At 32.2% G+C, this 13,521-nt stretch overlaps 1 protein-coding gene across 4 annotated transcripts in view; it reads left to right on the top strand.

Annotated features, from left to right (window-relative positions):
* Positions 1-13,521, top strand: part of TXLNG (taxilin gamma) — a 55,248-nt gene that overhangs the window by 31,225 nt on the left and 10,502 nt on the right. For 3 of the 4 annotated variants that reach the window (XM_031958948.1, XM_031958949.1, XM_031958947.1), the window contains exons 2-6: positions 2,938-3,241; positions 5,068-5,159; positions 6,662-6,832; positions 9,638-9,832; positions 11,691-11,810. In XM_031958948.1, the coding sequence (XP_031814808.1) occupies positions 2,938-3,241; positions 5,068-5,159; positions 6,662-6,832; positions 9,638-9,832; positions 11,691-11,810 (882 nt within the window). The remainder of the gene's footprint in view (positions 1-2,937; positions 3,242-5,067; positions 5,160-6,661; positions 6,833-9,637; positions 9,833-11,690; positions 11,811-13,521) is intronic. The other variant, XM_031958950.1, reaches the window with a different exon arrangement.

The following is a 13,521-nucleotide window of genomic DNA, read 5'->3' as shown; positions in this document are numbered from 1 at the left end:
GAGAAAAAAACCATGATGAATATCCAAAGAAAAAATGGAGGATAGGAAAACCAGATAATTAAAAATAAGAAAAGCACATAGTAAACTTAGGTTCTCATTCTGAAATGCATTATATTATCAGATATCCAGTGCAATGTGTAGTATTGCTTCACATATAAAATAAACCTCATTTAATTAAATAGTGGCAGTTAACCATGACATTATGAACAAAGCTATTAAAAATTATTTTTGAACCCCTTTAGTTTGTGTTACTAAAGTAATTTTTAGAAAATGATTTAGAGGAGCCATTCTAAGTCAATTACTTTACAAAGTAGGGATTTAGGTCTATTCTACCAATAGAATTAAGGATCTTAATGGTCTCCCACTTCTTTTTCACTTTTATGGTCTCCTACTTCTTTTTCACTTTTAATAAAGTATTTTGAAGATGCTCATTAAATTGTTTATTTAGTTTTAGAGATATTCAAGAAGATACTAAAGTAATTTGGAGACTTGAGAATTTTTCAATTTTATAGTTCTCTTTGAAGAAGACTTTTGAAATAAGGAGGGTTTGGGTTTTATTCCTCTCAAATGCTAGGAAATAGGATCAAGTAAAATGTGTGAAAATATTGGTTTGATCAAAGTAATGGCTTTTTGGCCAAGTCTGTTACTGTACTCATATAGTTAGGCCATAAGGTTAATTTTCCTCAATTACTTTTCTATTAAGGATTTAAAACCAAATTATTATATGTTGAGACTTAGAGCATTATAGGTAATGCTTTATCTGAATGTATGATTTTAAAATACATGCATTGTCATTGGACTGAATTTTTTTACACAATCTGCTATTATGTGTTCAACTTGATAGTGGGCAAGCAGATTGCTATTCCATAATTTAGTTATTTATACTATTCCAAAGTTTCTTGCCTAAAAGCAGATTTCACTGTAGAATATAGGGATGAGGGGGGAAGGTTACCACTTGACTGGATAATTTGCTTTTTTTAGTGAATTTTTTTTTCTTTTTTTTCCTGATTTGGGAAGGTGTGAAATTAAAATTTTTTTTTCTTCTCATTTTGTCTTTTGTTTTTATATTACCTTCATTATTTAATATTACCTTCTTCCACCCTAAGCAATCTATTAAAGATTTAAAAAGAAAAAGGGAGAAGAGTAGTTACTAGTAGACACTTTAATAGCTATTTTTACAGCACATGCAATAAATATACCTAAAGCTTCTGTCATCTGCAAAGGGAGGGAAGTGTACTTTTTCAATTATTTTTCAAAATACATGCAAAGATAGTTTTCAGCATTCATCTTTGCAAAATGTTGCGTTCCAAATTTTTTCCCTACCTCTTCACCTCTCCCCTCCCCTAGACAGCAAATAATTCAATATATTTAAATCAATGCAATTCTTCTAAATATATTTCCACATTTGTCATGCTGCAGAAGAAAAATCAGATCAGATCCAAAGGGGAAAAGTTGAGAAAGAGAAAACAAGCACACAAACAACAACAGAGAGGTGAAAAAACTTATGTTGATGAGAAGTGAAACAACAACAGAGAGGTGAAAAAACTACATTCAGTCCCCATAGTCCTCACTGGATGCAGATGGTTTTTTCCTTCACAAGTCTGTTGGAATTGACCCAAATCATCTTATTGTTGAAAATAACCATCACAGTTGATCATCACATGTTGCTGTATACAATGTTATCTTGTTGCTGCTCACTTCACTTAGTATCAGTTCATATACGTCTCTCCAGACTTTTCTGAAATCATCCTGCTGATCATTTCTTATACGACAATAATATACCATCACTGATTCAACCATTTCCCAGCTGATAGGCACCTGCTCAATTTCTACTCCCTTGCTACTACAAAAAGGGTTGCTACAAACATTTTTGCAAATGTGGGTCCTTTTCCCTTTTTGATCTTTTTGGGAAAAAGTCCAGTAGAGACTGCTGGATGCACAGTTCGATAGCACCTTAGGCATAGTTCCAAATTGTTTTCCAGAATATTTCCAGAATAGTTGGATCAATTTAGAACTCCATCGACAATACATTAAGTGTTCCAGTTTTCCCACATCCCCTCCAACATTTATCATTATCTTTCCTGTTGTCTTAGCCAATCTGAGAAAATTCTTTATTATCAATTGGGGAATGGCCTGTAGGACTTTTTTTTTAACAAAGGGGTAAGGAAAACTTTCATTTTCATTTGAGAATTCAGAATCAGCAAAGTGAATTATATTTGAGGTTCAGAAGACCTAATTCTTTTTATCACTTGGGTTACTGGGTAGTAACACTTGGTAAAATTACTTTGTGTTTCTGTTCAATGAATAGCTTGGATGACTAATGTGGAAATGTTTAACACAATAACATATGTATAACTTGTATCACATTGCCTGCCATCCAGGGACGAGTTGGGAGGGAGGAAGAAAAAATGTGGAACTCAAAATCATATAAAAAATGAATGTTGAAAACTCTTTACATGTAATTGGAAAAAAATACTATTTAGTAAAATAAAATAAATGAGGGCCATGTGACCCGGGATTATTTCCAACTCTAAGTCTTAAGATCCTACTTATGGGGAAAAAAAAAAAGATCCTACTTATGTATGGAAAAAAGGAATGACTTGAAACTTGAAAAAAGAAGTGAAAAGTTAAAAGGAATCATGATTTACTACTCTTGATGAATCTCACTGAAGAAGATCTTTTTTAAAAAAAAAAAGTTGGAAGACTTCTATAAATGTGGTTAGTATGTTTATTGTTTTAAGTGTGAGGTTTTTATATTGAAATAAAATCAGATTTTTGTACCTTGGTAAAACTGTCATTCTGTTGCATTTGAATCAAGGCTTTGACAAAATCTAGCAGCTTTAAAAATCATCCAGTAATACATTGGTTCTCTTAGTAGGAAAGTAAAGTGTCTCAAATTCATTTGTTAATTTATTTAAATCTTTCTCTCCTCTCTAGTTTATAATTGGCACAATGGAAGAAGCTGGATTTTGTGGCATAGGTGTAAAATCTGATATGTTAAGCAATGCTCAGCGAAATGATATTTTACAACATCAAGAATCTAATTGCCGTGGTTCAAATAGCAAAAAAACATTGGAGGAGGTTGAAGAGAGTAACTTTTTAACCAAGAATAGAAATTTAGTCAGTACAACATACTGCACACGAGAATCAAGAGAGGAAATACCTGGTCGAGAAGCTCGGACAGATCCACCGGATGGTCAGCAAGATATAGAGAGTGACAAAAACAAAGAAAAAACTTTAGGTAATGTTTTTGGCCTTAGGGATTTGCTTTCCATTTCCAATGTTTAAATTATTTTCTGAAGAAAAGATGACTTGGCTTTGGAATATAACCAGGTTGTCTGGGTATCACCAGTATAATACTGTCTTTGATTAGGTTGGTTAAGTCATTGCACGTGTCTTACAGATGTATGCCACAGATTAACATTGACACACATGAATTTTAAAGGAATTGATGTATTTATATTAGAAACAGCTATAACAGATTGTCCCTTTTTCTTTTGAAATGTAATCATAGGTGTAGGCAGTTTTTTCTGCAGATAGGCAAAAAATTCATTTAGTGTAGTAAAGATGAACTTTGTAGTGGGCAAATATAAAATGGATAAACCTAGCCTCTTCATTGAATTAGAGGCAGGTTGTGGAAATATTTCTAAAGCATTCATATATTACATACTATGATAATGATAATATGAACACCAAAAATATGAACACTATTATAAGGATTGATTTTTTTTTATTAAAGCTATTTGTTTCAATCTTTTATTTAAAAAGTGGCTTAGAAGTTGATTGTCTAGAAGGTAATAAAATAATTTTTGTTTAAAAATATGCTGTTGAAATGCCTAACTTTTTCAAAGAGTCATAGGTTCTAATTTGTAGTTTTCCTCTTTGTGTGCTGTCATTTGGCAATAAAATGGTGGCATATAGTATCTTAAATATGGACTTTTATACCTTCCTCTTATCACTGAAACGGTTGACCTTTTACTCTTTCTGCAACTCTTACGCTTACCATTCTTTCCATACAAAATTTATAAGCATTGTCTACTTTCTAGTGCTGTAGTATACTAAATTGACAAAGAAATAAAGAAGACAAAACTTCTAATTATGATCTTAAATCTAATGGACTCAGTTTATTTTTATAAGGTAAAGATTTGAAACAAATATAATTGTAAAGTGAAGCTCAGATTTCTGTTTCCTAAGCTTATAATGTTTGATATCTTTAGTAATATGTTTAGTCTTATTGTATTTATCAATTCCTAGATCAGAGAAGAGTTGCCACTTAAAATTTTATTTAATGATAGTGATGATGATAGTAATAATAATAACAGTAGCACTTACATAGTGTTTGGCACTATGCTAAGCACTTGACAAACGTATTTGATACTTACATCCACCTGGGGGAGGTGTTGGTGTATATTATCCCCCATTTACAATTGAGGAAATTAAGGCAGACAGATTATATGACTTGCCCAGGGTCACACAGCTATTAATGTCTGATGCCAGATTTGAATTCTGGTTTGATTCCCCAAAAGATAACTCTAATGAATAGAGTTATTCATTAGTATCATTGAATCTGGGCATCAGAGTTTTTGTTGTTTCAACTGGTTATTAGTTTTCAAAGGAGGGAGGTTAAACTATATTCTTTGATGATGGAGAATACTAACTGAAGCTGTTTTGCTTTTTATATGTAGTACTTGGTTATGTAGCTTTTCTTTCTTTCTTTCTTTTTCTTTTTCTTTTTGATATTCCTTGTATACATAGAATGTTATTTTGAATATATCAAGTTTTAGGAAGATAAATTGATTTGTGTGTATGTATGTGTTCCTCATTTGTGTGATTTTGATTTACCAAATTAATAGGAAAAATTAGATGGATAAATTCTGAATTCTATGCCTGTGGTGTTTAAGAATTAAACATTTTTCTTATTGGAATTTTAATGGTCACTAATTTTTATATACAATAGTAAAATAAAAGTCACTATTAAGTATTCTGGATTGCAACTAGAATGTCTTTTGGTGTGATGTGATACCCAAACTTTTTTTTCCTAATACTAGTTTCATTTTATTTTATCAGGAAAAGAAGTTTTGTTGTTGATGCAAGCCTTAAATACCCTTTCAACTCCAGAAGAAAAATTGGCAGCCCTTTGTAAAAAATATGCTGATCTTGTGAGTAGTGTTTATCTTTTGGGGGAAAAAATTCCATAGTATGTTTAAAAATTCTGCATGAATTAGAACAGTCTTGAACCTAAAATTTTCCTTTAAAGGGGTAGGGAGTCAGGGATTTGGAGAGAATTGGATTCTCTCACCTTATTTGGTTATATAACTAAATTTAGAAGGTATAAACAATGGGATGATTAGAGAATTTCTGAAATTAAGACAATTTTCTCAGGTAATACTAGATTCATTATAGCTTACTATGTCAGAAGGCAGTAAATTAATTTGCTGTCTTTTCTGTAAATAATTCTAGAATAGTAGAAGGTAGAGATGAGTGCTCAGACCATCTGGATTGAAGCACATATTGAAGAAAGTAGAATATTTGGTAAAATAATACTCTTGGACTGACAGTAACTAAACATGCTTAGAAAGGTAACATTAAGATACTATGATTTTCAGTGTTCCTGCTTTCTTTTGTTAAGGAAATTGAGCTAGAAAACATAAGGCTGTCTTAGGCCTAACCTAGTTCTCTTAGGAGCTTCATATTTTCTGAGACATGAAAGTCAAGAATAATTCACTTTGATATGTCAGCCTAAAAATCCTACCATACTGGCTCATAAAAAGGAATCTAGTTTTTGTGGCAGGAGAGGATTCTCATGGTTGTATAAATGTAGAGTATAAATAAATTTGTTGCCTGGCTAGGCTTCTCCCCAATAAAACAACCAAATAAAACAGAAGCAGAACCCAATCTTTAGAACTTGTATTGGCTAACCCTTTCATTTTGGATATGATTTGCCCAAGATCATGTAGTAATAAGTGGTCAAGAGGGATTGGAACCCAACTTTTCTGACTATAAATCCAATGTTTTTCTGCTTTTCTACATTGCCTGTGCATTGTACCCTGGGAGATCCACATAGAATCCACATAGAATAGTTAATTATTTCTCTCCTAAATGTAATTTTAGAGGCCACTTTAGTAAAGTTGTTTTGTATGCATGAATATATCAATTCTTGAAAAGGCTGTCCAGTTGATCACTCTTTAAAAAAAGATTAGCAAAGTGTGATCATTGTTGTTTTCTTTGTGACTCTTTTTACTTCTCTACATTGTAGCTAATAACAAAATAGGAAAGAATCCTGAATAGAAAAAAGGAGTAAAAATTCTAGAAAAAATCTAGAATCTCTCTAGGAGAGATAAATTTTAGAGATTAACAATTTTTTTATGTATTATGTTTTCCTACATACCTCCTCCACCTTGCAAAGAGTTTCCTAGCTAATTAAATAATACAAACCATGCTACTACACTCAAAGCAAGGAGATGATTTTGAAGCAGAAATTGTAGTAGATTATTTGTGATTAGGAATTATTTTAAAATGTAGGTAAAAATATTTAACTAAGACATCATGCTGTAAAATGTTTCTCATTTTGCATTTCTTGTGGATTTCATAGCATATACTCATTTTCTTACCACATATTTTTTTTATACTTGATGAAATTTAAGATACTTCTTAATTGCAGCTGGAGGAGAGTCGGAATGTTCAGAAGCAAATGAAGATTCTTCAGAAGAAGCAAGCCCAGATTGTGAAAGAAAAGGTCCATCTGCAGAGTGAGCATAGTAAGGCTATTCTAGCTCGAAGTAAATTGGAGTCACTCTGCCGGGAACTTCAGCGTCATAATAAGACATTGAAAGTAAGTTTGTAATTTTTACAATTAAGATCATAGGACTATGTTTTACTTAATTGATCTGTAGAGTATAATAGGAGCTACTAATTAGCGAGGCAATCTGTTTAATGGTTTTTAGTTTTAATAAAGACTTGACTGACAAACGTGTGTTCATAAGAACCAAGCAGATTTTCTATTGTGTTGGTGTAATATCTTCCTGGATTGTATTTGCAAGTGTTTATTACTTGAATTCTATAGGAATTTTAGATCAAGAAAAGCCTTATGTAGAAGGTTGTTCTATTAAAGCTTAAAGGATTTAGACAACCTAAGAGATCAAAGAACTATGTTTATTAAACAGGACACTTGAGGTGATCTGTTCTTTAGGAAAATTATTTTGGTAGCTGTGTGGAAGATGAATTCAAGAAGAGAGAGACTTCACAGGTGAAAATCAGTTGGTATAAGTCCAGGTGAGAGGTGATGAACTAAGGGGAAATGAAGAGGTTTCTTCATTTTCCTCTAGTTTTTTCCCCATCTCCATTTTTCCAATCTATCCTCCACGTAACTGTCAAAATAATCTTCCTTAAAGTGTAACTATAGCTAAAACCTGCAATGGCTCTGCTTACCTCTAGGAATAAAATAAGTTTGGCATTTAAAACCATTTATCATTTGGCATTCGGCCACCTTTTCAGAATTATTTCATTTTCTTTCCTTTTACACATTGTTTCAGCTGGATTGATCTGTTTAAGTGTTCTCAGATCTCAACATTTCATTCCATTTCTATGCTTGGAAAGTATTTTTTAAAATCTTTGTGGTAAAGGACAGGATTCTTATTGAGGCTTTCATCTTTTCTAAGAGACATTTTCTTATGCCCTGAGAAATCGCTGGTTGCCTCGCCCTCGTCTCAATTTTTTGCCCTCTTTAGTTTATCACAGAATTTGGATTTGGACCTTAAAAGATCATTAGTTCAGCATTGTCAAGCTCAATAGAAACCAGAACCCCTGAAGTGTATGTAAGGATTTATTTCTACAGGCTGTACATTAACTTAGAAAACCACATATCTTTATTCCTTTTAAAATTTTATTGTGTTAAATTTTATTTCCAATCTTTGATCACATTCAGAAATGTTGTGGACCATGTGTTTGGCACCTCTGATCTAGTCCAGTCAAATTCATTTTTTCTTTGTTGAGGCAATTGGGGTTAAGTTACTTGCCAGGATCACACAGCTAGGAAGTATTAAGTGTCTGAAGCCAGATTTGAATTCAGGTCCTCTTGACTTCAGGGGCTGGTGCTTTATTTGCTGCACTACCTAGCTGCCTATATTGGAAACAAACCAAACCAAAAAAAGAACTGTCCCTATCACAAGCAGCTTGCATTCTATTAATATGTAGACTTTATCTCCTGGCTGGTAAGGAGCTAGGTGACGAGTACCTTACAATAATAGAAAGAGATCTCTGGCTCAGAAATCAAGAGTTTGAACCTAGCTTTTACCACTCTCATCTTTATAAAGTCAACTTCTCTGGGCTTCAGTTACTTTGTTTCCCCAGTGCCTAATAAAGTCTCAACAGTACCTTACACAAAGAGACTTAATGTTTGTTGAGTTGAATAGAATCACTTGACTCTAAGCCTCCCTATGAACAATCAGCTTGGGGGGGAGGATGAAGTGAGGAAATGGATGATAATATCTGGTTTTCTAAGATTGTTGCCTGGGGAAGAAGAGACTAGATGAAGTTCTAATCTCAGTTTCATGAAAAGAAACCACAAGCCATGTTCAGAAATTATTTAAGTATCATTTTTCTTTTTTTTACCTCTTTCCTTTTTGATTGCAAATGAAAAGAGTAGGTAGGAAATACAGTGGTTTAGAGAAAATATGTAAGAAATGATAGTAATGCATTCTATTTTAATCATATAAATTTCACACTTATTTTCTAACCTACTATCCAAAATGTACCATATTTAACCTCATCATTCCTAAGTACATGGTGTTGGAAATGGTCATTTTTAAAATCAATGCATATTACCGAAATCTCAACTTCTTGGTCTTGCTCATTTGATTCATTTTCGCAAAATTGGTTATTACCCTTACCTAGTTAGGTATTACGATCATTCTATTATTGTTGTATGACTAATTTAATTGGTCCTTGGAAAACACGGAATTGTATGAAAAAATACTGGAGAGAAGAGGTAGTGCGATAAAGAAAAAAAAAGGTAATTGGCTGTTATTATAGAACATGCCAAACATGAACTGAAATGATCCTAACTAGGTAAGGCATTTAACTTCTCAGTGCTCTTTTTTTCTTCAAGACTGTAAGTTTCAGAGGAAGTACCACCCTAAATTGGTGGGAGGATTTTCCTCAACCACAGTTTTCTTCTACTAATGAATGACATGACAAATTAGTGCTTCTCTGCAGAGTCAGTTTATGTAAAGTACACCTGAATTCTTGTTTACTGTTACTGATATAGAACTTGTATCTGGCAGACAATGGAAAGTTCTTTTGAATTAAAACAATTCTTCATTCTCCTTTCCTGTCCTGAGACAGGACTAGTCTCCTGGGAGACTAGATGAAGTATAAGAAAAGCACATGAATTGCATAGTTCTTCATCTGTATTATAGCTCATATAGATTTTCACAAGTCTTCATATCAAATGTAAGAATTTTGTAGTAGATGGCATTCATTACTTAGTTGTCTTAGCTGTTTGGTTTAAAGTGTTAGCTTTTTACAATGTACTCCTTTTCTTCCTATTTAGTCAGGATCAAAATGGAGATACTTAATGTGAGAGTATATCATCAATAAGCTTACATATTATTAATAAAAATTGTTTTGGAACATAAAGGAAGAAAACATGCAGCAAGCACGAGAAGAAGAAGAAAGACGTAAAGAAGCAACTGCACATTTTCAAATAACTTTAAATGAAATTCAAGCTCAGCTGGAACAACATGACATACATAATGCTAAACTTCGACAAGAAAATATTGAATTGGGAGAGAAATTGAAAAAACTTATTGAACAATATGCATTGCGGGAAGAGGTAATTGATTTTAATTCATGAAATGGTTTATGAGAAGATTTATTTGTATTTACACTGATTAATCATTGAAATTTTGTAAACCTAGTACATACATATCACATATATTCAACAGGTAATATACAATAGAAAGGACTGGAATCACAATGGAATTAAATTGTATAATCTATTAATAGGTGGTCTAGGACTTGTTTGGAAGAGTAGTTTGTAGAATAGATTCTTAAAAATGAGATATAGCCCTCCTAGTTCTTATTTGATCACTTCCCCAGCTTTCATATAAATATTGTTTATAGCTTATTAATTGTTTGTTCAAACTGAGGTTTGCCAAGAGTCTCTAGGATGTACTGTACCTTCCATTTAGATTTTTTTTACCTTATTTTAATTTGACTTTTTTTCTTCCTTTTTCCAATATTATAACAGTTGGCTTTTCTAATGTGTCACACCTATTGAAGTAATAAGTTAAAGAAATACAAGGCTTGGGGGTGGCAAGTAGCACTCCCTGGCCATCCACATTCTTAACACAGTAAGTAATGACAGAAGCAAAATCCAGGGGATAAGGTAGAGCAAAGTTTCTTATAGTAGATTACTTAACTGGACCAGTTAGTTGTTCTTGTATTCAAATTTCTGAAGTGCTGTAATGATTATTATTTTTTAAGAATGCTTCAGGTTTATGGCTTGTTGTATTTTTTAAATTGCATATCCTCATTAAAATAACTTAGGATAATAAATGGCAGTGCTTGATTTTCTGTGCTATTTTTTTTATAATTGCCTTAAATCAAGTAAATTCTGAAAGAAGTTAAAACTGTAAAAAATCAAATTGTATATTTTACTTTGAGCATAACTTTTAATCTGATTAGTATTAAATGAACCTTCTGATTTTGCTAAGATTTTTTCATTTTATGACAGGAGAAATTGGTATGTTTAATTTGAATCATAGATAAACAAATTGGCAAAAATTTTAAAGTGTTGTTATTGGCTTGTATAAGAGTGAATTGTTATAATTTGTTTTGGATGTTAATGGTGGACAAATAAATTTTCTTTGTACTTTATCTCTTGATTTGGGGATTATTCAGGGATAGTATTACTAATTTGTTGGCCATTGGTTCAGTTATTTCTAGTTATTTAGTTTCTCTGCAATGTTTACTCAATAATACATCAGATTAAGTACTATCAGCATTTCTAAGGCTTTCCTGAGACACTGTGCCCACATTTTATATAATAAACTTAAAAAAAATTTTTTTTAAATAACTTTTTATTTACAAGTTATATGGATGGGTAATTTTATAGCATTGACAATTGCCAAACCTTTTGTTCCAATCATAATAAACTTTTAATACTATAGTGTAAAACGGTTAAAAAGATGTTCGGAAAGTTTAGCAGAGAATGAAATACATCATCTATACCTTGCCCTAAATATAAGGAACATATGAATTTGCTTAATAATTTGGGTCATTTACTCATTTCTTCCAGTTCCATGCCTTTCCAGATATAGTGTGAAACTAATTTTAATCAAGTCCAGAAATAGGCAATCTAAGGACTGACAGCATTCCATCAATGGCTTTATCTTTACTAGTATCTATATTTAACCATTGTACCGTTTCCACATCTTAGATCTTGCAAAGGGTCTTGCTTCTTAATTAGCTCTTGGTCTCAACACATCAGTTGCATATAAAGCATTGAGGCTAATTGCAAAGGCAAAAAAAATTAGTCATTGCTTTGTAGTTACACTAATGTTAAAGTATTATCAATAAACTAAATTGGCATTGTAGGTAGAGTATATTTGACATTTGTTAATATGATATAAAATATATGTAAATATTTAAATAATAGGTGACAGCTATGACATTTTACTTTTCTGTAGCATATTGACAAAGTGTTCAAGCATAAGGAACTACAGCAGCAGCTTGTGGATGCCAAACTTCAGCAGACAACGCAGCTCATAAAAGAAGCTGAGGAAAAACATCAAAGAGAAAGAGAATTTGTAAGTTCTAAGAGTTGGGGGGAAAAGGGGAGTGGTGGGAGGTGGTAAATCTGTTGGTTTGTTATATTTAAATTTCAATTTTGAGTTATTTAGGAATAGCATTTGAGCAATGTTCCTTGTTTTTCTTCTATCCAGATTAATTGTGTAGGTATGTCACTACTTAATACAGTACAAAGAAGTGCCTGGCTTTGGTTTTATTTAAACGTCCTACCATAATGTGATTTGTTAGAACAATATAAAAAACTATCAAGGTTATTTTTAGTAAATTTATAAGACTTTTGAAGTTCCAATAATGGGTAGTGTGCTCTATAGTAATATATATATATATATATATATATATATATATATATATATATATAATATATATTAATTATATTATATAATTATATTTATATAATTATTATTATTGGTCAAAAGGTTTGAATTAAAATTCTTCCATTTACAAACTATATAATTAACCTTGAATAAATGAAAAAAAACACCCATGTACCTAGTGTCATGCTAAGATGTAGAGATACAAATAGAAAAAGCAAGACAGTTCTTGCTCTTAAAGAAATTCACACTTTGGAAGAGATAACACTAATAGGCATGTTCAGCAGCAGACTGGAGGAACTGGGTAACCCTATCAGTGGGAAAAGCAGGAAGTGAGCTTGAAGGAGTGAATTCTCCTATAGTAATGAGGTGTTGGGTGTGAGAATTTGCCATTTTCTCTTGTGGAAATACATGTTGGAAAGCAGGTTGAGACAGAAGGTAGGCTATCTGGTGGCTGTTGATGCCTGAGTGTCCTGGAAGTTAGAAGTATAATCTGAACTGCTTTAGATCTCATAGGGCTGAAAGTAAAGACATAAGTCACAGTAAATATACTTTATAGGGTTTCATCAGGGTGAGCTATGCATCTTAGTCTAGATGGTCTTCATAAATGTGGCTATAGAGAAACAATTCACCTTGTTTGATGGGAATCCACCTGAACTTGTATCTTGCTAAGGAACTCAATCATGTTACAATTAGTTATTGGGATAGGATTTTAGTGTAGGAATTAAGCACTTACAGGCTTCACTTCTTTAGCCAATTTTGTTAAAGGGCCTCCTTGATAAATTAGAAATGATGACTGCTAGATGTTTGTTGCTCATCAAACTATTAGACTGCCCCCTACCTTTCATAGAAGTAAACACCTCATCTTTTCAAAGGATGCCCCTCTTCTTTCTGAATATGCTTTGGTATAAATCTAATATCAAAGTGACAATTTCTAAGTGGAATATAATGAAACTTTTCATGGAGCAACTGAATGACTTTCTTAAACGCTGAAGAAATCTTTTCTTCATAAGCAACCATATTTTTTTCTCAGTGATCAGCTGTAAGGGACATCTCTACCAATCTGCTTATTTTCCATTTTTAGAAAATTAGGACTTAAGAAGAAGTTTAACTTGATCAGGGTCTATAGCTAATTTGGTCTTCAAGGTTTTTTTTTTTTTTGTTTTTTTTTTTTTTTACCTGAGGCAAAACTCAGGATCCTCCTGAATTCAGGGTTGGTGCTCTATGCACCACCTAGCTGCCCTGTCAAGTTAATTTTACATATATGTGTGTGTGTATATATGTATATGTATAAATTAAATACAAAATAAATATACATGTCCAAACCGTTATTTTGCTGTACAAAAAGAATTAGAATCTGAAATAGTGTACAATTAGCCTGTGAAGGAAATCAAAAATG

This window comes from Sarcophilus harrisii, chromosome 3 (genome assembly GCF_902635505.1).
Source record: "Sarcophilus harrisii chromosome 3, mSarHar1.11, whole genome shotgun sequence".
In the NCBI taxonomy this organism is placed as follows: Eukaryota; Metazoa; Chordata; class Mammalia; order Dasyuromorphia; family Dasyuridae; genus Sarcophilus; species Sarcophilus harrisii.
The sequence above is the reverse complement of the archived record's forward strand: the minus strand, read 5'-3'. Positions and strand labels throughout refer to the sequence as shown.